The sequence below is a fragment of the Gallinula chloropus genome, assembly GCF_964237585.1.
Source record: "Gallinula chloropus genome assembly, chromosome: 3".
Lineage (NCBI taxonomy): Eukaryota > Metazoa > Chordata > Aves > Gruiformes > Rallidae > Gallinula > Gallinula chloropus.
In genome coordinates, this window is record NC_140087.1 from 85,546,047 (window position 1) to 85,570,205 (window position 24,159).

General features: G+C 48.3%; 1 protein-coding gene across 1 annotated transcript in view; it reads right to left on the minus strand.

Annotated features, from left to right (window-relative positions):
• Positions 1-24,159, minus strand: part of KIZ (kizuna centrosomal protein) — a gene marked incomplete at its 5' end in the record, with an annotated part of 43,562 nt that overhangs the window by 10,595 nt on the left and 8,808 nt on the right. Inside the window, 7 exon segments of the mRNA XM_084261146.1 lie at positions 4,113-4,178; positions 5,205-5,364; positions 8,549-8,699; positions 9,942-10,106; positions 15,297-15,519; positions 17,757-18,132; positions 22,362-22,457. Of these exon segments, the coding sequence (XP_084117272.1) occupies positions 4,113-4,178; positions 5,205-5,364; positions 8,549-8,699; positions 9,942-10,106; positions 15,297-15,519; positions 17,757-18,132; positions 22,362-22,457 (1,237 nt within the window).

Below are 24,159 nucleotides of genomic sequence, written 5' to 3' on the forward strand. Positions count from 1 at the left end.
CTTCTTCCTATAGGCAAGCCAGAGCCTATGCAAAAGGGACTCTGCTTTCTCTGTGTGCTTTTATCACCAATCAAATAGTTAGCTCGGGTATTTCAGCCCTCACCAGACTTCAAAGTCAACAATGCCTTGAAAGGAAGGCGAAGAGGATGAGCTGAGCCTGCAAGCTGTGCAGTTACCTTGGCAATAGTTACTGCACTCGTGTTCGGAAGCCCTTACAGGACCGGGCTGCCATGCTGCTAGAGAGACAGAAAAGGTAGTGAACTGTTCCTGCCCAGAGAACTTCAAACCCCAACACTAGTTGCAGAGTACCAGCAAGCACAGTGAAGAGCTACAGGGGTTGTGAGGAGATGTGCCACTGCCTGCACAACCAGCTGCTCCACATGCCTCTGCCCAGGGACCTTTGGTGTGAGCACCAGCCATGCATGGGCTCTTGCATGCAGCAGTTCCCCTTGTGACAGAGCAAACCACGTGCATACGGAGAGGAGCTACCAGCTACCTGTAAATCCCACAGATGGACGTGCCCTTTGGGGGCAGAGAGATGGCAAAACCTCCCAATTAAACCTCGAGCAGAACACTGGAATCTCACCCAGAATTCCCAACTGTAGAAGGAACTCAAGTCAAGCAGCATGAAGTGTCATCTACTGGAGCATGCAATCCAAAGTAGTGTAAGCAAAGATCCTACACTGTCCCAAGGTAGAGCTGCATGGCCATCACAGCGATTAATCCCGTGCAGATGAACTTTTTCCACGAGAGCAGTTGTGGAAGGTTTCATGTCAAGCAAAGGGAAAAGTTGGGCAGACTTATTAATGCCTTTATTAGTGCTCTCCAAGTGGAACCTCGGGAACCTTTTAACTTCAAGCTCAAAGGAGGACCTCACCAGGAAGGATACGTGGGCGTGGGAAAAGCATTGCCAGGATTATTGGCTCATTAAAGGTGACCTAAAAAGGAAGCCAGAATTGGATTTGCACCCTTTCATGTTCCCTTATGATACATAAAGGAGGGCTAATTTTATTTTTTCCTCTTCACAAGAGGGTTATTCCTTCTTATTTGTCCATTACAGATGTTATACCTGGAGAAGAGCTTGAAGATGACATTCGAGATGTTGCGGAAGCAAAGCCTGATGAGTGGAGAAGCAATGCCAGTTTTATTAAAATGCTTTATAGCTTAAACACCTATTTAAATCAAAGAGATAAATGAAGGGAAGAGACACAACTGCTTTTGTTAAAAGATACAACAAACCTGCCCCTTCAACAGAACCAGCAGTTTTCTACTCGTAAATGAGACTCTTAAACAGTCACCCAGCAGAACAAGAAATCATGGATTTTATCCTCTCTTTTTAATCTCACATTGTTCACCCACCTCAGGAACAGCAACAAAACTGAGCAATGTTTTATCTGTCCTCCCACAATAACAAAGCTTCCACAGAGAAAACAAGGAGCCCATGTTTCCTCCTCTGTCCTCACATAATCTGGGACAAAACGGGATCGCTGTTAACAGCTGCGGCCTCTTTGGGTGATCCCTTTAGAGTCAATTATCACATCACGGCCTTCCAGAAGCTTAGGACAAGAAGCCATCCCTGTGCCACGAGGCACACTGCATGGCTGTGGGTTTGGAAAGCTCCTGTGTCCTGCCACGATGGGCATGGCTCAGGTGACACTCAGGTCCCTCCACTTCGCAGAGCTCTGGGTGATGCCAGCCCTTGGCCGAGCAGTTGTGGGCACCAGCTCAGGCTGCTTGAGGGCCCAACCAACCCCATGCAGCTACGGCTTGACAGCCCCAGAGCCACACCGCTATCTCCTTCCTTCCCTCCCAGCTTCAAAGCAAGCACACCAACACTCGGGCATTGTTTACAGAACAGCAAGCTAAGTATTTAAATTATTTTTTCTGCAACAGAAGCAGCAGAGTAACCCAAAACTACAGCAGCATCAGCAAAGTGCCATCACAGAAACCTGCCTGGAAGCACACCCGCCCCATTCTCACAGCCAAGTCCATTAAAAGCCCCATATTCCAAACCAGCATTTAAAGCCCATAAAGAACGCAGCAGCTATTGGAAAAAACACCCTAAAACGTATATCCCTTAAGCTTAGAAAGGCTGTACAGCAAAACGATCGTGTACAGAACTGACAGTGAATACCAGTTCATGCCAAAAAAACCCAACCAAATCCCAAGGACAAGCCCCCAAACAAGTCATTTGAGCCCGAAAGATAATGCACAGAGATGCTGCCTCAATTTTAGGTGCTCCAGGGCCCCAGTCTACAGCAAATAATGATGAGCAGAAAGGAAAAAAGCGACAGGCTGGAAGGGCGAGGAGCCAGAAGAGAACAAGAAGCCCGGAGAAGATCATGGGCTGAAGATGAATCACATCTGAAAGGAGCAACTTTGCTTTCAAATGAGATATGAAAAGCCTCACTCCTAGAGACGATGCGACCGCTGCCTACAGGCAACACGATGCAACAGATCAGTAAATAAAGCAGATTCAGAGAAGAACGTATTTCAAACCCCGAAGTTACTGGTGTGGCGGTGTTTGGTTAGGGTGTGTTTCTCAGTATTTCACAAATAGGAAGCACCAGTATTTGCACACCCCTTCGGCCTGAAAAGTACAGGAGAAGCGGGGAAGGGGGACGTCTATCACAACTTGGCTTTTGACCAGCCAACACAGGAACCAGCCACACAGCCCGTTGGGGTCCGCATCAGAAAGAGCTGTGAAGAGACTTCCCCACCATGTCACAGCTAAGCCAGTACAGACAAGCCCAAAGACTCTGGCTGCGGAGAAGCAGACCAAAAGCACCTGAACAAGAACCCGTACTCTCCTTTCAAAACAGAAGGGGAAAAAAGAGAGCTAGCTGATGATGGCATGAGCCATTAGTTGCCATTCCCGACGCTGCTCTTTTGCTGGCACTCGGTGGTTCAGGGAATGTAAACCCTAACCCTCACACCTCAGTCCTCATCAGTTACAAATCAAATCGAGCCAGTCTCAGGATTTGCTAAATTTCAGATTAATTTTCAAATGAGGAGCATGTTTTTGTTTCATGAAAAAGATTTAAGTGGCTTTTAATTTCTCTGGAAAAAAAAAAAAATCTCTGCAGTACATGTTTTTAAAAGATGAGGCCATGTGCAACTAAAGGGTGTTTAAAGAAGCAGGAAAGGGGGAAGTATTCTGCTCTAGAAAAAAAAAAAATCTAAGTTTTATTGGGCTAGCATAGGGATATTATTGCTGCAGTATAATTTGGGAACAGAAGCAGCACATTTTTACATTTCAGCTGCAAATTAGGCTCAAAAAGCAGCCGAGGAAAACCTCCACAGAGAAATGAATCGCCCTCTGAAAGACAGGCTATTCTGAAGCCGTAAAAGGGCAGAGGAGCCGCAGCGAGCGTCGCATAAGCAGATGCCCTCGCACCTTCCTGTCGGGGTACACACCTGCATAAATAAATATTTAGCCAAACATCTACATTTCTAAAGGAAGCAGCCCAGCACTTCACAGAAATCCGGGCCAGGAAAATTGAGGCTCATTTCAGAGCGCCCTGCCTGGAATACTAACGCCTTATCCATACCCCAGCACCAAGCGGCTCCTCTGGATCCTGAACGAGCCCCACGCATCTGCTGCAGGAGGATCTGAACACGCCTCGATAAAGCCTTATTGCTAAAAATTTTGTGTTATCAGGCAGCTTTTGTAATAGAGGCAAAGGCATGGCTTCCCAGCTAGCAGGGCTTTTCCCCGCGCTTATTCTAATGATACACATTCAATTACTCGAGAAAAGAAAAGAATCAAATCAGAAACATCTGTAGTTTGCCATATAATTACTGGATCTTCCCCATGGAGACTGACCTTTGTAACACTGATACCGGGACCTGAAAGGCTAAATGACAGGATATTCACATGGTTTAAATGTATAACATGATTACAAGGAATTAAATAGGCGCTGTTATTTTCCATCTTGGTTTATGTTAACATAAGCGTGGACTTTATGATCTTACATTTAATCTTTGCGCTCAGTATGTAGTAGCTGAATTTACTCACTATTAGCGGACCCAGAGCACTAAAATGCCATGTTTTGATTATATAATAAAGTTGAATACTGGATTCGAGGTTAATATGCAGCCATTACTTTTACCTGTAATAGGAATCTTTTCGACCGTGCTTTCTTCCTTGCTCTCATCTTCACACCCGCTTGTGACTTCTGGATGTGAACACACCATAATGAAACACATTTCAAAGTCGCAGTGATCAGACTGGTTTGTTTGCTTTTAAGCCCTACTCCCTTTAATTTCTCACTTTTGTTATCTCTTGTTTATTGATCTAAACTATCCATTACCGTTCTTAAAAGAGGCGCCTACTGTGAACTTTCCTCGCATGCGAGGCTACCCTGCCTCTCTGTAGCTTCCAGAGAAAAAGGACAAGCTCACCAAATGTCTTAAATTATTTAAGACCCGATGGGATTTAGGAAACAAACAGCCCACAGTAACTCTGCGATCTCGTCCGGCAGCCCGACAGCAGCGGCGTATATCATACCGACCGCAGAAAATGAGTTTAAATCAAAGTCTGTGTCTCCTCCCTGGATAAAAGTCCCGTGAATTTAGGAGGCCTAAAGCGGTTTGTTTACATTTGCTGTGTAAAGAGCATTGCAACCTAATTGCCTGTCTCTTCTGGACTTTGATGTAAGGGATGCTCTGACAGCAGGCTGAGCAAGTTGCCGTTGCCGGTTATTATGCCGCACTAATATATTACTTCCTTATCTAAAGAAATTAACTGGGGTTTCACAAGCGCGTTCACCTTCCACGCTTGGAGACCGCGCCACGTGCCCTTCTCAGCATGAACCCTTTTAGTTCTGAAATTCATTCTGTGCTCTGGCTTTGCTATAAAAGGCAGTGAATATATCACACTGTCTCCAAACGGTGCCCTTTTTTAAAAGGCATGCACACCTCAAGATGGGTTTCAGCAAGTGCCACGGGCTTGCTCTGCTACCCCTGCTGAAACACGAGTCACAATGGACATCGCTCATTTGGAGCGGCAACAAGAACCACAAGAGATACTGAGATATTTTAGAAAATCCCCTGATGTTCGTTACAAATATACATTAATTTGCTGATTGCTGTAATACAGTCCCTTGCAGATTGGAAAAGAAGATACTCTATATATAGAGAGAGAGAGAAAGAGAGGAGGACAATAACTTGGAGACACAGCTGGACCTTCTAACACTTGTTACCTTGTTCTCCCGCGCTGGTGAGCCAGGGAGCGTGTTTTGCCTGCTTGATTTCCCTGCCGTCATTTGGGATCGATGGCGAGCTGCGAGATGATTCATTACTCTGAAGAGATGACCTGTCCCCACTCTCTTCTGGAAGGGCCCCTCTCAGCACCGGGAGAGCCTGCAGCATTAAAACAAATAAAAATAGCTGCAGGCCTATTATCCTTCCTCGGGAGCATTTCCCAACATACATTTAGGCTAATGTATACTTCATGGTGTAATCTGTTTCCAGGGCGGTTTCCTTGGATGGTAAATTACCCCTGACTTCTATCAGCTAGCTCAGGAATTGCATTCTGCCTCGAAGGAACCCAAACTCTGAATTACCGTTTTAATCACTGGGCTTTCTGGAATTCTCTGGATCCTCCCGCATTCAAGGCGAGCAAAAGAGAAGGGGGCACCCAGCGAGCGCAAGGGAACAGAAGAAGAAGGAGTCTCTCCGTTTCAGGCACACAGCAGCAAGGCAGGTTAACCTGCTGCATTAGCAGCAGCTGCAGCTTAAAGCCACCGAGACAGACACACTCAGCCTGCCCAAGCTGGGCTCAGCCAGGCACAGGTCTGGTTTTAATTGCGTTATTCCTGCACGCTTGCAAAGTCTGCTCCCTCCTGCCTGTACAGGCAGCTCTCTGTGCAGCACTACTCCAACCTCCCTAGTTAAACCTGTTCTTGATGCACAAATCCAAGCAGGAATCCAGGACCTTTCTAGGGAGCTGAAGGTACCATAAATACAGCTGGGCTAAAAGCAGGCTTCAGAGAGAGCAAGCGCTGCTTGGGTTACCATTCACCTGCGTTACAAGTATCGCATGTGGCTTCAGAGTGCTCGGAGAGCGGGAGAAACCATCCTTCCTGGTGTTCATTATTTCAGAGAAAGCAGCAAAGGCTGTTTGGGCATCCTTCCTCTCTCTCCTTTACTTACAGCGCGTTCCCCTCGGGTTTATTTTGTAACACAAAATACAGGCTCCAGCCTAAGATCCACAGGGTTTTCTGCTCTAATTATCTAACAGGTTAATAAAAACTAAGCCGTCAGCCACGAGGCCCAACATCTCTGAGAACTCCAGGTTTGGTGAATTATTTTACATGTATTGACCTCAAGCCAAAACATTTTGGACTCATGAGAAAATTTGATTCTGCCGCAACTGCCCCCTCTCATTAAACCATATTTATTCAGGAGCCCAGAACAGCAACATTTTGGTTTTAAAAACCAAAACAAACAGCTCACTGAATTTATTTCTTCCTATTAAGCTTACACATGGAAGTCTCTATACAAAACCAGTGAGAGGAACCTGTTACTTCATCTGAGAGATGGGGACTTTATGTCTTGTTTTCTTAGTGTAAAGAACACCTTAAATTACAGGCAGGACTGGGAAACCTTGGCTGGTGGAAGAAATTAATTCCCACGTGGAGATTTATCTCAGTGCAGATCTCTTGCACCATGAGGACTCTGTTTACCTACGTGCAGTATCATTTAGCATCCAAACAGTCACAGACCACCACCCCAACTACAATCAGTGCACACTGGAACACCGTAATTAATCCGGGCAGGAGGAGGGTTCCCACCAGGAGAACCAAAGCTCGGGGTGGGTGACATCTCCATCGGAGTATGAAGACATCTAACACGTGGAATGAACCATGCAGGGTTTATTCTTACAGGAGCATAACTGGGCTGGAAAGAGCACAGGATCACACAGCTTCCACGGGCAAGAGACCACTCCACTGCCCCATAAAGACGTTCCCACCACACCAGCTCCCTGCAGCTGTCCCACACCCACATGAATGATACCCAGGTTTCCTAGCAGGGGGAATGGGAGAAAGAAGAAAAACTGGCAGAATAAGTAAGTGTAAGAAGAGAATTTGGTGATAAACGATGATGAGGAGATGGGCAGGTGGATAGACAGACTCTGTGAGATGCTGAAGGCACTGGAGAACCACCACCTCCATGGATCACAAGCGCTGATGGGGATGGAGCTGGCAGACTCACAGCCCCATCTGTACAGTCAGGAGCTCAGAGCCTCCTCCCACACCTTCACCCTGCTGCCTGGTTGTGCAGTACCACCCTCCACAGGGGCCCCGACAGGTCTTCAGGCCCTCAGAAAAAGAAACCATCAACACGGGCCAAAAATACAAACTTTAGAGTCATAAATGTTTAAGACCTGAGGTGCAGGTTGCTTACAGCTCACTACTGCATCATAGACATCCTCATGGCAAAGCAACTGGCCCTGCACAGGCGTGTTGTGTCACTGCCCCTGCCCCTGGTCTGTGCCCCCTGCCTGGACAGAAGGGGTTACAGAGTAGAGGATGTGCCTCGGTGCTACATTTAATTGACGGGATGCACTTAATAGGCAGTGTAAGTGTTAAAGGTACCTGTGTGGGCAACACGTAGCAACAAACAGGTTGTGAGTGCGTACATCCACCCGTAAGGCTTGTGCCTTCGCAGGAGTGGTTACATGCAGTTACAAGTGCCTGAGCAACATTTGTTTCTCTGTGAGCAGCACAGCGACACATCCCCTGCCCATCCCTTCTACTCTGAACGTTTCAGGACAGAATACAAAGTACCCATGTACAGAAACAAGTTACCCTGGCTGTGACCGAAAGCTCCAACAGGCTCAGCTCCTACACCTGCATTATTGGCTTCAAATGCAGTTAGAACAGAGTGTGGCAACACAGTTCAAACAGTTTCTTGGCTCTGCATTAAAACCCAAAGAGAGTGAGCCGTGCCGTCCCCACTGCTGGCTGCTCCGAGCTGGTGACAAAAAGATCAGGGCACTCGCGGGTCTACCGAATGCCAACTTTTTTTATTATTATTGTTATTATGAAAAGAGTTAGTTTATAACCTTTTGCATTAACGTTTAAAAAATGAGTGTACTGCTATTTGTAAAGCGCTCTGCATATTCAGTGTACCACACATAACTCTGTTTTAGAAAATAAATACATCACCCATGATAAAAAGCTACCAAGGCAAAGAGAAAGACAGATGATCTAAGCCTCGTGATAAATTTGCACCACAAGCAAGTGTGTGAGCTTGTTTAAATAACTAACTAGTTTGAAGGGTGGAAAACACACCCCCTCCTGGACACCTCAAAGAGACTGTTTAGCTCGTGGGATGAAGTGCTGTATGTGTTTGCCCTGAGACAAGTGAAGATCTCCTTACCCACCTCCTAAAGGTCTCCGAGGCTGATTAACAGAGGCAGACTGTCATTCCCCTGAAAGCCCACTCACTGTGTTGTGTTAGCAGCACAGGGCCCATCTCAATGGTGCAAATTCCTCTCTAGGTGTCATTAATTCAGGTATTATTAGATGCAAGTGCCAACCTGGCTGTCCTGCGCCTCCCTGCTGGAAACCAGTAGGCTTTCAAACGTCTCCACCACCTGCTGCGTGACCTGAAGCTGGTGCTTTCCCAGGAACAAGCTGTGGTTGCTCGAGCCAGGCTGCAGCACGTCTGTGTCCCACTGCTGGTTCGGCCTGAGAAAGAAACGTGAGCACCATCAGTGGGGCACCCCTGGCACACGACAGGCATCACACTTCCACGTGTCTGGAGAAATGAGTAAAGCCACAACAAGTTTTGTCCTTAATCCCCACTTTTTCTTTTAAAATGTCGAAAGGTGGCACAAGTAAATCGTCACTCGTGACTTCCACAAGCATGGGGAGGACAGGTGACAGTGATCATCACCACACCTGTCCCTAACTCCATCTGCAGATGTTAACCTTTCCTGCAGCCCCCCACCTGCCCCATCAAGTGCCTTGCTGGGTGCCCACTCCCCAAGCTTATCCTGTTCTCCCCCCACAATTATTTTATTATATTTGAGCCCAAGTGCCCTTTCCTTTAAAGCAGAAGATAGAAACGCTGCAGCCTTGCTTGCCAAAGATGTTTGTTTCTCCAGTTGCTCCACTGAAGTTTCACACGCAAAGGAGTGAATTCCAATTAACTCAACAAGAGTCTGTCCCTACAGAAACCATTTAGGAAATTCAACAGCGTGTTAGTGCTCAGAAGCACAGCAGCCTCCAAAGGAGAACCAGGTATAGTCAAATTGACTGTTCTTCAGCGCTCATAAGTGCCCTGATCCTGCTAACACTTGAGCACTGCTGAGCCTGGAACAGGGAGAAAGGTCTAGGCAGAAGCTAAGTAAGGAAGAATGGAAATTGTTTTCATTACTGTATTAAGAGAGACCTAAAAAATAATAATATAAAAAAAATCAATTCTCACTTGTCCTTGTACCATGCACACAGGAGAGGAAATGCTTTGAATAACTGTGGTTTATTGTTTTTAGAGCCTGTGTGCATCTTCTGCTTCACAGAAAAATAATTTGCTTCTCAAAATTACATCCACCACTCTCAGAGCCCTGAAGCTCACAGACACGACTGGCTAAGAGGTCTCTGAAGTTAGTAAGTTTCCTTCCCTGCCAGAGCAGCCTGGGCTGGGAGGTGCTGCGGACAGGAAGGATGGGGGGTGGCTGGTCCAAGTGCTGCCCAGCAGAGTAAGATTCACCACAGAAAGGACAATAAGTGAGTGTGTGTAATGTTCTCATTCCAAGCCGCACGGCCACTGCCACACGTGCGGAGCACGGCCCTCAGACGTCTCTATTCTCCAGCGCCACGGAGGTCTGGCCCCAGGGTCTGCTTTCCCTGCACCACAGGCAGAGCAGGCGTGGGGAGGGAAGAAAAGAACCTTAATCACACCCACACAGGAGTTTGTGCCTGCGATACCTGGTTTGCTTTTCATCCTCCGCTCTACCTTTCGCATCGAGTGTTTTCTCAGGTAGGCGGCATCCATTCAACGCGCTCGCTGACAAAGCCCCGAGCTGATGAAGGACGACTGCTTCACATGCTTCAAGGTCGCCTTCTTTCAGGCTGCTGGACCGATGACAAAAGCTACAAAATAAAGCAGGTATTACATGCAATCTTTATTTAAAGCCCAGCCAGCCACCATGAGTTTGGAGGCTGTAACACCCCTCCTGGCTAATGTGTGTGCTGGCACAGCCCACACACCCCGATCTCTCTGCAAAAGGTGCAGAGCAGGACAACAAGGTCAAACCCAGCCCTGGGAAGGCGCCAGGTTTAACCTCACACCTTTGCTTTGTGACAGGGAGAGAGGAGCCTGCTCACATCCACGTGGTGAAGCTGCTTCTCAGCCATACCATGGCCAAAGCAGCTGCGTGGCAGGAACCAGCCCCACTGGTAGGCTGGAAGGGCCAGGTCCGTGTGGCAACCCTTCCTCCTGACTCCCCAGAAATCCTCTCACCATCACATGTGTACAACAAACCTAGCTTAAAGGCCAACACATAATTGTGTTTAAAGCTACAAAGCCATTCCCAGGCCTCATAACGGAGAGCCTGTGATGCAGAGGGATGGTGAGGGCCCTCTGAGCTCAGTTCAGTTACCACGTGGGTTTCAGCAATGCTCTCTGCTCCTTCACCTCAAAGAAGTTATTTTTCTGGGTATTGTTTTCTACCCTGGTAAATGACATTAGCATCGCTAGCTGAGGGGATGTGCTTGTTCTTGGAAATAAGTATTTACCTCACTTAAGGGATCTGTGGAGTCCGGCTGCAAAGAGTGCTGCATTTAGGGAAGAGTATTTGTCGGAGCAATTTGTGTGCGCGCTCCTAAGTGCCATATTTCAGCTCTGCGATGACATAAAGCCAGTGGAAGGGGAGGGAGGCCTCTTAGCAACTGGCACTGTTTGTTTGCAGGAGCCCGCCTGATCTTTGCGCTGGCCATTTGTCACCGCCAGAGCGAGGACCCCGGCTCAAATCTCAACAGGCTCCTGCAGAGCTGCTGGGTAACAGCCTCCCGCCGCCGCTCACCTGACTCCAGTTAGGAGCCCATCAGCAAGTCGACACTGCAATTATTAGGAGGCTTGTGCTGGATGCACGGCAGTCAGGAGAACGGGGGGGACAGGGTCGAGGTGTGGGCAGCCCTGTTCCCCTCCGAGAGGCGAGGTGGCTGGCAGGGAGGCAGCATTAGCCTGAGCAGCTCCAGGGTCCCCATCGTCCCCGTGGGTACAGCACCCAGTGCCAGGGGCTCACCCTCACCCTCGAGCTTTCTACTGACTGCAGCGCCCGGGAGAGTCCAGCCAGCATCCCGCTGTGCCTGGGAACGGCAGCGGGCAGGGCATGAGGCTGAGTATGTTACATGCATTCCCATCGCACCAGCTGGAAAAATACAGCCCCTGGCCGGAGCTGCTCAAAGCAAACAGCAGCAACACGGCATCGCTCGAGCTCTGCGGGAAGTGGGGAGCACACGAGCAAACAAACCACCCGAAAATCAGCCAGGGCTTGAGGCGCTGCATTGAAACTACCCCTGCGCCCAGTGCTCTAATTCCTTCACCTCCTCAATCGAAACAAATCTGGTGGCCACCTACACGTATGGGGACATAACTGGGACCTCAGAGGGGTTCTGATGAAGCTGCACCTCTATCATGATGCAAATGAGGACTTACCCATTGAAACAATGCCCCGGGCTAATCCCCGAACAGAGGTGTAAATGGCTATTCAGGAGCGGCGGCTGCTGGCTTTGTTGGGGACTTTCAGGCCAGGTCCGCACCAGCACTGCCCAGCTGGGCCTGCGCCCCCAGGCCCCCCCGGCAAAATAAAGGCTTTGGGGGGTTCCCCCCATATGTAGGAGCCAACATATTTATACGGTTAACCTGGGGTTAGGCTCCCCCGAGCGAAGAGCCCTGGGCAGAGACTCCGGGGCTTCGCCATGGGCTGAGCCATACCCGGAGTCGTGTTTTCCCTTGGACTGTCGGGCAACAGTGGACAATTAAGCAGGAGCTGCCGTGCATTGAGTCGAGTTTCCTAGACATTTAATAAGCAAAACAATACCAGGGAGATCACATATGCAGTTAAACAGTGCTTTTTCTTTTCCCCCGGTCTTACAAACCCTGTATTTTAGCAGCCGGCTCGTTTCCCATTGTTTTCCTCCCGCTGGGTGGTCCTTCCAGGGTGCCACTCGAGAGGGATACAATAATAAAAAGGGAAGGGGAAGGAAGGGACACCAACATAAAGAAAAACAAAATGTATGACAATCTGCAGCAGGCTACGGATCAGAGGTCAGCAAACAAGAGGTCCTTCTCTTTTACAGGTTGCTTCCTGGAAACAGTCTGATTAAGCTGACAGCTTGAATTATGTGTTACATTTTGTAATGCACAATCCATCTGTGCTAAGTCCTCTTCAATGCAGCTGAAGCAGCACAGGCATAAGCTCTGCCTTTTTCCACCCCCTCAGCACAGGCCTTAAAATAGTCATCATCTTTCCCTGTGCTAATTCTCAGAGACCCTTTCCCCCCCTGCCACTCCCCGGGTTTAAGCCCCTAAAGAAAAGGCCGGGTGCTGCAAGGAATGGTAAGAGGATACAGAGCCTTTCACCTCTGATACAGCAGCTCAGGCGGGTGACAAGTAGCCGTGGCCCAGAGCCTTCGGGTAGGGAAATGGGATGCCTTTTGGGTGAGCCTCCCCTCACCAGTGGGCTCCTGGGTGCACACCCCAACGGAGGATACACATACTGAGCTCTCACACCAGCCCGAGTGAAGGAGGGTGTGTACAGCCTCTGCCCAGTACTCCTACTGCACGCTGCTCCAACACAGCAGCTCGTTATGAAAATGAGCATCATGATTTTTAGCAGCAGAATTGCAACACCCTCCTGTGAGCTGCAACCGAGGCACACACCTTCTGCTAAATAACCTCACGCAGCCACAGTGCTGGCTAACAACTCAACAATGCTATGATAACCGTTCTTCTGGCTGGGGAAGACCGCTTGAAGCTGGGCTGAACTCACCCAGGTGATAAAATATGGCCTGCAAACACCACAGGGGAAAATACCCAGAGCTTCTTAAAAAGAGACCAGTACCTCTGCAGTGAGGTAGGAGGGGCATTGTCTCAAAAGACGTGAACTTGTAACTTCCTACAGGCAAGCAGCTTGTTTTGCACGTGGAGTTAAGCTGTGGTCTCTGCCCTAAGAGCTCCTTTCAGCTCCACCACTTGCCCCAATTTCCAGTAACACACCAAAAGCCTGTGCCTGGCTGAGAGGACGGCTCTTTGCTCAGATGCCACAGCAGTGACCCTGCTATGCTGGGAAAGCCCGAGCTACAGACACAGCACTAGCAAACATGCATAGCTTTGCATAATTTCACATATTTCTCCACGTGGCGTAGGAATTTCCTAGGAGAAACACACAGACTGAGGGGACATCACGAGATCCCCAGTATTATTTATTTCCCGAGTCTGTGGCATCATATGCCCAAAGCAAAAAAAAGTTGTTTGCTTTTTGTGTAATTTATATAATTGAAATTTGTGCACTGGTAACTTGGAGACTTTTCCCAAAGATTTTTAGCTCAGGAATTCTTCTGCACGACTGAGGCGCGCATGCTGAATTCCACCTGCACGGGCAGGATGGACTTGGAGAGCCCCCCACTCACAAGCACCACAAGGGAAAGGCTGCTCTCCCCTGCACCAGATCCTCCCTGCCTGCCACCTTTCAAATTTATCTGCGTTTTAATTGCCAGGCAAAACAATTCAAACTTGTATCTACTCCAGAGAAACAGCCAACAGTTGCGATCCCACTTCCATGGCCTTGAGAAACAGAGGCATTCAGCTTGGCATAATGCAAGAGGAAACCTCCACGTTCTGGAAACCTTTGGTATAATTTAGCTGGGCTTCAAGAGCATCACACAATATTTTCATCAGTTCTAACGCCGGCAGGGAGGGAACAAAAGGTTAAATTACCATAGCTCAGCTCTGACTTCTCTAGCAAAGGCAGGCACTCTATGCAACTTCCCTACAAAGTGTTATGATTAACAGGTGTTATACAAAAGAAAAACTGGGTAAAAGCTATTTAGATGTAAATTAGATGATGTTTCCATAGCAAGCAACAGTCTGATGCAAATGCAGAATGATAAAGTTACAGGAGTGTATATTGATGGCCGCTACTTTCTGCTCAGTTGTTGCCTATTAAAATACAAACTAATGCTGAAATCAGTCCCTCAGACTGCGTGATCATGAAGGCAGAGAGAAGAGATGCATTAGACAAATTAAAAAGCTGCAGGCAGGGAAAAACTCAACCAGGAGACACGTACTGCTCACTCTCTGGGGGTAAACACACAGGCCTCTTTGGCATGTGGACTCTCCCCAGCGTGCAGCCCCCAGGCTGTATCTGATGAACCACTCCAGCCAGAAGCTGTCTGCACATGGGTAGTGCCTGTGCAGTGCAGGGAGACTCGAGGGGAGCAGCATGTGCCTACCAAAAAGGCTCCCTTCAAGGTGCCTGTTGTGGCTGGGGCCGGAAAGCACTCGCAAGGAGGGAGAAGGGTGTTGAGTATACAGAGCCCAAGGAGCATGCTGCCATGGGAGAGCAGGCTGCAGGACAGGGTGCAAGGCTGTGGTGTCAGGCAGCAGGAGGACAGCCGGGCTGAGGGGGGTGTGGACACAAAGCACCACAGAGGGAACTGGTGGCAAAAAGTCTCCCTGAAGAAGTTAGGGACAGGAGATGGGGAGGGATGTGCCTGCAGCACAGGGCACCACAAGGCAGGCACAGCAGTGGTTGGCAGGGCACCGTTCGAGCACAGCAAGGGAACAAAGCCAGGGAACAAAGCCAACCCTTGCCCCATGGACCATCTCGTAGCAGGCATGGCCCTGTTGGGACAGGGATGTGCCTCCCTGTGCTACATGACCAAAACTCCAGCTGTGGCTGATGTTATGGTGATATTCTGCTTCTGCAGTTGTCAGTGGCAATAAAACCCCACCACTTCCACTCACAGTAGGAGAGGACAAGCTGTGTACCCGTCACACTTCTCTCATTCTTTCTCTTGTTCTCTCAGCTATTACCAAACAAAACACTCGAGGAATGTAGATGGAAACTTCCAGTCAGGTACACTGAGCAGGCTGCTCGGTAAGTTCTAAGTGCTGTGACAAACTTACTGACAGAAGATTCATGTACGGAACACCTAGTGCATTCTGACAACAAACACACTTATCTTGTCCAGCTCTGATCTGGGTTACCTGAGGCCACTCAGCCCCTAGCACACTACTGACTGAGCACCAGCAGAGAGACATATGTACGGACATACCCTTCTGGTGCACAGGGCTCCTCCAGCACTGCAGGAGGGTTTGGTGGTTGCAGCGGGGAGTCCTCCACAGCAGGGCTATCCCTGTCCAGTGAAGCTGTTTCCCCTGGCACGCTGGGAGTGCTCAGCATCACCTCCGTGACGGTGGCTGGGACTGGGAGCTCAGTGCTGTGCTCGCAGCTCGGTGCCTTACAGGTCCCCCAGCTCCTCAGGTGAGGCTTCAGGCCTGTAAAATAAGTCATAACAATAAAATTACTCCAAATCACACTATTGTAGAGAATTAAACTGAGGTTACCTACGCCATTTGTTCACTCCTCACATGTGAAGGAGCATTCCTCTGCTCTCCCTCGGCTCCTGGTTTCCCTGCCCACGGCCCCGTGTCCTTCCGCGCTCCTCTCGCAAGGGGGAGTCCGGGGAGGCTCCAGCCTCCACTTTCCTGCCTTTTGGGCCCGCAGCTCCCGGCGGGTGGGAGGCAAACCTGGCGCTGCTCAGAAACCATCACCAGTGCCAGCTGCTCTGCTAATTCGCCTCTGGAGGAAGGATGAAACAGAAGAGCTGGAAGAAGCTTTTCTGAGGGTAAAGAAGTGCACCTGAACAGGCTACTATCACAGGCGTTTTTAAACCTTGCCTGGAGGCTTTCAACTCTGCACATTAATTGCCTTCTCTAAAGAGGAGAGGACAGGGCAGAATCAGGCTCTGAGATGACAGATACACACTACTTATCTTTTCATAGAATGCCAGAAGTTAATGGAGCAGCCAGTGCTGTAACAAATTAGTAGAGCTATGGAAATTCCCAGTTTTCCATAAAATTCACCATGGGTTTATGTTAACCAGCTGACACCTGCTAGCAATGCACCACCCAGCTTTTCTGCTTGCCTTGGTCCTGAGTCTCACTGAACTGCATATCACGGTTTATGCTGAGCAGGAGCTGGTGCCAGGGTGGGCTCTCAGCCTTGCTTCCAAATTTGTGAAGCACGTACATGGAACAGAAACACCCTTCCTTCACCTCCTGGGACATGAGGTGAAGGGTCTTCCTTCAGTTTGGATTGTGGGGAGAAAGGGACCCTTTTCTTGCTTCCTTAACCTGATGCAAACAGGAGTTGCTCCTTTCACTGCTGAATGCTGCTGAGCGGTGCCTGGGGAGCAGGAGAGGCTGCGGAGCGCTGCTCGGCACCACCCTGGCAGATCCCAGCATGGCACAGCCAAGCATCTTCATCAGCTCCCATCATTTGCAGCACGAAGGTCAAGCTTAAGAGAGCTGGAACAAGCTGGTCCCCTGCACACATCCCAACCTGGGCCGCAGCAGCCCGCTCACCCCGCAGCACCCTCTTGGCAGCAGCAGATGTGCAGAGACCCCCCAGGCAGCCCGAGCTGATTACCCTGCTGCTGACAAAAAGCTCATTTGGATTTTGAATCCAACTGCACGGCTTCTCTGAAGGCAGAGATACCACATTCCAGGAATTAAAGGGGTATTCTTCCCAAACACAGCGCTGGCACCTCAGCCTTCCCCCGGGGGAGGAACCTGCCCTCTGCAGAGCTGCTGGCAGAGCCCGGGGCTACCATAAGCCAGGCTGGACCGGTCGCCTTCCATCGCCAGTGAGGGTTGGCTTTCATTAAAACAGAAGTGGCAAATGCATCAGATGAAAGAAAATGAGAGGCAAATAAATCCTGAGAGAAAGAAAAAGGAATGGAAAAAACCCACAGCTCCAGAAAGAAGATGCCCAAAAGGCCCCAGGGAGAAGTACAGAACAACATTTGACAGGGATGCCAGCTCTCCTCTATAAAGGAGCTCATGATCGTTACAAGGGAGCTGGAGCCCCTGCATCATTAGGGTTGCCACCAGTTTCCATTATAAATAGCATCAATTTAGCAATCGTTGTAGGGCCTGGAAACTAGTTTAAGTTGAAAATCACTATGTTAACTGGCAAGGCAGGGGAGAGTATTTCTGCAAGGTCTTAAAAAAAAATTAAAAAGGAATAAATAGTTATTTGGTGACAAATCTTTGTCACTGTGACTTCAAAACCAAGTCCATTAGCTCACTTCAAAGTGACTGACCAAGGCAGTAAAAGGGGAGAAAGCACATTTTGCCAGGATGGGGGGAAAATAAAGAAGAAAAAAGGGAGTGAGAAGCTGTAACACAGCCTCTGAGGGCAGCACATCTTGTCCCAGAGCAAGAGATCTCGGCCAGGAGGGTAGGCTCCACCTTTCTCAAGGAACAAGGAGAGGACCACAGCCAGGTCCAGCCATGTATGGGAGACATACCGATCCCCAGTCTACACTGCCAAATCCCCTTTTTGGGAAGGGATGAGCTGTTGCTTGCAGGTGCCTGAGGAAGGAATAAGAGCCCTGCCATGCTTCAACCAGCCCAGCAGGCATCAGAAACCAGCAGCTGTGGGCACTGCACTGGTTGGAATGAACAAGCACCAGGGCCAGGCAGAGGGAGACAGGCACAGCATGCCATACCTGGGATGCTTCCCTGCTGCTGTTCCTCCTCAGGGCTGCCTGGTTTGGAAACAGACACTGAGGAGATGAGTTGTTTGGAGTCTTCCTCACTGGCAGCCACATCCTCATGTCCCGCTGCTCCCTCCTCAGATGCATCGCTCTCTAAATCAGCGCTTCTGCTCTCTGAGCTGAGTCCTTCTAGAGATGGAGAGTACGAAGGTGGGTCAGGTGCTGAGCAGGTCCCTGTGGGCTGAGGGGGGTTCTGCTGCATGCCCAGATCTCCAGCAGCCAAGATGGCTGATGGGTGGTGGCCCATGAAGACTGTTGCTGGATGATAAAGCCCTCTTGTCACGCCTGTCTTGGTGCTGATTCCTGCCTGTCTCCCAACCCATGGCACCTGAAACACACAGCCCAGAGATGGCTTAAGGAAGCAAACAGGCAGCGTGCTGCAAATGGTGCTTCTAGAGGATGGCTATTGGTTTCTGGAGGGAAAAACATCACACAGTTCATGTACTTTCTATAGTATCATAATTATTCAAACACTTGGCACACATTTCTTGCGTCCTAGTATGAAAGTGAGGACCTGGACCTCAACTGAAGCTTTGAGAGCCAAAAAACCAGTGGCAAAACTGCACTACACCCCCAACCCGGTTAAAGGGGACCTAAATACTCAAAGGGCTCAAGCTAATCTAAACCACAGCAGGCAAACCTTTAAGATTAGATTCCTTCGAAGGCTTTTAAGGCCCTGAACCAAAGCATGACATTTCGAGCTGCCCACTGACGTCACTGAGTGCCCTGGAAGTTCCTGACCCAAGAGAACCACAGTGCTCTGACTACAGCTGCTGGCAGCCTTTGGTTTAGGCACCACAGCACCCCCAAAGCCAAGATGTGATCACTGGGAGTCTGTGGCAGTGGCCATGGCACAGCTGGCCTTTCTGGAGCCACATCCTCCTGCTGCTCTTCCGTAGAAGGCAATGGGATGAGGAAGAGAGGCCAGAGAGGCTGAAGCACACGTCTGCCATCGCTCGGCCATACCCAGCCCTGCCCGTGGCACTGCAACAAAGCAAATCCAAACAAGGCAAAGACATTAGTGAAACCACTGGATTCTTCCTTCTGCTCCTTCCTGCTGGCTGAATCACACCACAGAGGAAGAATGACCTAACAACAAGCACCTCACAGATGAAATGGTGTTTTCCACAGGGCAACCTCAGGCATGAAGCAGACACATTTTAAATAGCACCTTCCTCCAGGAGCTGTGGAGCCTGCAAACAGTTCCAAGAGTACAACTGCTGTGCTTCTAAATCCCAGTGTTTTAAAACTTGCCTTTTTTCCCTTTGAAAGCCTTCCCAATCCGAACAATTTGGAAGGAGTGGCTACTGCCACCACTACCACTAAAAGGTCACCACCAGTTTATGCAAAGCCAAAATTAGCTACCCTAATACCACTGTCCATACAAAGCAGGGCTTACTTCGCAGTTCCAAATCACAGCAGGACAATTTACAGTCACCTCCACACCTCTCTCCTCTCTTTCATTGCTTGACCTCTTTCTACCACACAAAATCAGCTGCCAAACCCAGCTTAAAGGAGACAAAGGCATCTTGTCTGGTCTGCGACCAAGTTTCATTAAAAAAGCTCAAATTCCACGTAACAAGAAGCAGAACAAAAACCCATGAAGTTATTTTAAGGAGGAGTAAAGGTTTGCTACTCAGATTAAGTTCACAGCTTATTCCATCACCACTGCTCTCGGGTTCCTCCTAATTGCTTTTCTGGTTGTGGATTTGCTGCTTTAAAATGCATCTAGCAAGTGCTTTCTGGATTTAGCAGCTCCTGGATGCAGTGTTCCAAAACAAACACAATCCAAACAGGTACAAGTGCTTGGCAGAGTCACATCTCTAACAAGCTCCTCTGTGATGGGAGGGGAAAAAAGTAATCTCTTCACTGCCTTTGCCTTCTCAAAGCAGAATTGAGACAGGCAACGTTGCTCCAGGTACTGTTTTTACCAACAAAACAGCACAAACATGTAGGTGACTTACCTAAAACAGTCAACAAAATGACTGAGCTTCTCACCTCTCCACCTGGGAGTTTAATGAAGCCCCTGCACTAAGCACACTTAGAATCCTCCTTCTGGTTGTGGAGTGCCAGCTCCCCACTTCTTCCCCCAGTAACCAATTCAACTGGGGTTTATTAACACTCAAGGGCTTTGAAGAAAAACAAAGATAAGAAAAAAATCCCTTCCTGTGGGCTCACAGAAGGGCCCACTCTCCCTTGGCAGGAGATGACCACGTGAAAGCCCAGGAGGTAAAGCCAGGCCAGAGGTTTGTCACATCCAGGCATCACTCCCACCCAGTGACACCCCCTTCTCAGGTGCCCAATGCCTTGCATCCAACACACAGCTGTGCCAAGCTGCACCAGCATCCACAATCTTCAAAAGGCTTCAAGAAAGCACTCTGAAGTCGAAGCAGCCAGGCTCCATCACACACAGGTTTCAGAGCCCAGCCTACACAGCTCTGCTCTGCCAGCTGAGGACCTCTCCTCCAACTTGTAACACCAGATTGCTACTACACTGGGCTTCAAAAGACCTGTGTTCAAGCCCCTTCTGTGGAGAATCAGAGGTTTCCAGACAAACACTGCCTGGGGATATGATTTCTGATCTTAAGGACTCCCATAAGAGTCCAAAAGGGTGCAGATCCCATGGCTTAGTACCACCAGATACTCCCACTGCTGGCTTAGGGGCATCAGGATACTGACCACCTCTAGCGGACTGGTTCCACAGGCATCCTTTTGGATGAGCTGATCACACCATCACCAACAGTTCACTGGCATCCCAACTAGCCTAAAGGAAACCATTACGATCCCAGCACTGGTAAATAAAACCAGCAGTGCCAAGCTGTGGGATCCACTTCCCAGACACACCTCCTGCTAACTGCATGTGCTTGCCACCACCAACTCGGTGCCACATCACCAAGAACAAACTCTCCTATTTTGGACATGGGAATGAGCAGATTTTAAGTGAGATGAAGGTAGTTGGAAACGGGCACAAACAGTCTGAAAAAAACCTGAGTTACAGAGTAAGATCTGAGGCACAGCCCATGGACAAGGTACCCACAACCGAGCAGTGAGCTGTAACATGAAGTGACTTATTTGGATAGGCACCAAGTTCTTACACTGTCCAAAACCTGCCAACAGCTTCTAAAATCTAAAGTGACACTGCAAGCCTTTGATGTTCCAGCATCCACATAAACTTTTCCACAGGTTAGAAACCGTGTCTCCTACACAGACTGCTTATAACTGAAGAATCTCCTGTTCAGAAATCAACTCACCTTCCCACACACACCAGATCAGAACCGTAATTCGCAGACTGCTGAGGGCCTGCTTATATAGGTCAAGGTTGCTGGGGTTCACTGCTTTGTATATTAGAGTTTAAAGAATGCTCTAAATTCAAGGTTTTTAACTTTTTAATCTATGGGGAAAACTTCCTATAAACTCAGATTAACGACCACTAATGCACTGAAGAAAGAAAACTGGAAACCTTCCTCCTACTATAAAAACAAAATAGTGTGGCCTCTGTTTCTTTTCTGATAAGAGTCTTAAATACCAAACATTTAACTGCATAATAACATTTACTGGCAGCCAGGCAGCCTGCTTAGCAGATATATAAAGCAGGTAAAAGGAGAAAAAGTTAATTTCTTGGCTGAATGATTCCATCGGTAGCTATAGGGCAAACTAGAAAGTCTTTTAGTAAAGTAGCAGTTGATTCTTCTATCAATCTGCAGCACACATACTCTTCCAAGGAATGCATTAAATATGAAAATCATATCCCGTTATCATCTGTTTCCAGCTTTCAGCCCAGTAAGCTTTTCTTAATGAATGCTGTAGCCTAAGGGACAAGCATGCTGTTGGCTTCTCTGAATAATGGAGTGATGCTACCAGCTCTGCTTATTACAATATCGACTAGCTGAGGGGGTTTCACACATAGTCACAAGTGACTACTCTTGCCAGCATGCTCCAAGTTATTACAAGATGTTTTTAGACATTTCATCTAAAGGAGCTTTACTGCTTTTAGTGAAGAAAACAGCTATGGTCTTGAACTGTATCATTTATATGGAGATAGGAGGAGGGATTAGAAGCCTGCATTACTGCAGATATATAGCAGAATATATTTAAGTATTCCTTGTCAGTCTTTTTGTCTGTTACTCAGATATGCAATCTCTTTTTGCTTCTTCTGAGAAAAGGTCAAAACGCACAAAATTATATATATACCACGTGAATCAACTGCTGCAGTTTTACAAACATCATTCATTAGGAATACTTCCTCCTCAGCAGAGCCCATTTTCCACACTATTCAGCACAGGAATCACAAAAGCCAGCACGAAGATGAACGTAAACAGTTCTGTGTGTCGTGTGTCCCCCCCCTTTAATTCTAGTTCTCTGGTTGAAATAGTTGCCCCTTTTTACCCAGGTTATTCTCCTCCACTCAGGCACTACACACTGTTCCACACCACAAACACCACAACACCACCACCCCCCACGCTAAGAGTGCTCAGCAGTGCCTGCCTCTTCACACCACAGCTCAGAGGGAAGCACATCAGTGTAATAAAGCATGTTCCCCCCCTCCTTCCGCATTACCTGCTCGTCGTACCCTCCTTCTCCCTTGTCACCCTCCAGTGACGAGTCACCCTCTCGAAGCGACAGCACACTTCTAATTTCTCTTCTGTACCATGCCTAAACGTGAACAAATCCATTATGTAAAAACGAAGCCCAAACCACCACCCCCCCAAAGCGACAGACAGGACTTTGCAAAGCCTGTGCTTCCAGATGTGATGTCCTGGCAGCACTGAGGGAGCTGCAGATCCCATTTCACCTGACTGCTCTGGATAAATGTCCGTGGTCTTCTGCAGGTTTTTAATGCATGTTTATTCATTCAATAATTTCAATTCCTACAGACGAGCAGTAACCTGTTGGCTCAGGTTTACTCCATCCCAACTAGCATCTGTAACACTAGATTATTTCTGCAGCATCCAGACAAAGACCCAAATGCTCTGGGATGAAACAAGCTTTAGAATTTGTTTTTGTCAAGTCACTGAGCTATTTGCAGGGAAAAAAATATATGGCAGACATTGTAAAGAGCAACCCAGCGTGAAAGCAACTTGCTGCAGCGTTACCACAACCACTGTGCAAACTGCCTTCACCTCCACTACACTGCTTAATTGACCAGAGGTAATGCATGTGTAGGAGGACCACTGCTTAAAAGCCAAGCACATGCAGCACCTATAATTAATCCTGTTTGTTAGTAATTGCAAACCCCAACAAGAAGTTACACCGGCCCTGAATGAAAGCACTTCAGTACCTATTCTGCATCAGGTAATGTGCATGAAAATAAACCTTTACAACAATTAACTCCACCAGCTCTGCACACCACTCCAGAGCTCAGCAAGCCTGCTGCTGCCCAGGCAGGCACAGCCCTTCACAGCATCAGGAATGTGAAGTTTCACCAAATAATCTGAGAATTAAAGAGGCTCAAAATAAACTCAAACAGGGCTACTGCATTTTCCTAAGAGCTTAAGGGAGCTTACTCCCACTCCCATGAACTGCTGAACACACTGGGGACACACAAGCCCAGGAGACAAAAAGTGCATCTTTCAGAAACAAAAGAACTTTCCTCAGCTCCAGTCACATAACAAACTGCACATAGTCATGATAAAGCACTCCTAAAGGGCCTTCTCTATGAAAAACAACAAGGAAAAAAGAGGAAACAGTAATAATTTCTTTCTGTGTGCTTCCATGATAGATTAAATGATTGCATGTGCCATAATTCTTATGCAAGCCACAGCAAGGGGGCTTTCCATAACCACAACAGGGAGGACATGTACCCTGTGCCTTGTTTGACAGCTCAGAGTACATCAAAACCCAGCAAATATGAAATGGATGGCACAGAAACATCAAAATGGAAGTGGCAAAGGGAAGCCCTGCGTGCAGACCAGCCCCTGGCACAGCTGCAACTTGTGCCAAAAAATACTCCCTAAGAACAGCAAGGCAAACCCAGCATCACAACATACCCCCCAGCTCTGCTCGGCTCGAAATAAAAAGTAGAAGAGGGTGCTGCTGCACCTGCACCTTTCCAGGCATTTTAGACACCTCCCTTTAAGAGCACACCACAGTTTTATTTTGTGAAATCCAGGATCATTACCACTTCACCACACCCCAAGTCATCCTTCAGTCAATGGCAAGATGACACCTTAACAATACCATTCCAAAAGCCTCAAAGCCCAGCTGTTTCTTACAGCAGCCTGTTACACTGGGAGTACTCCAGCCATGAGTGTGGTAAAAGTCCTGTCTATCATACAACCTGAAGCCTGGATCCTGGTCCCATTTGTTTCGTGCAGTAGGACACAGAAAGCTCTCCACTAGTATGAAGAGTTTCATC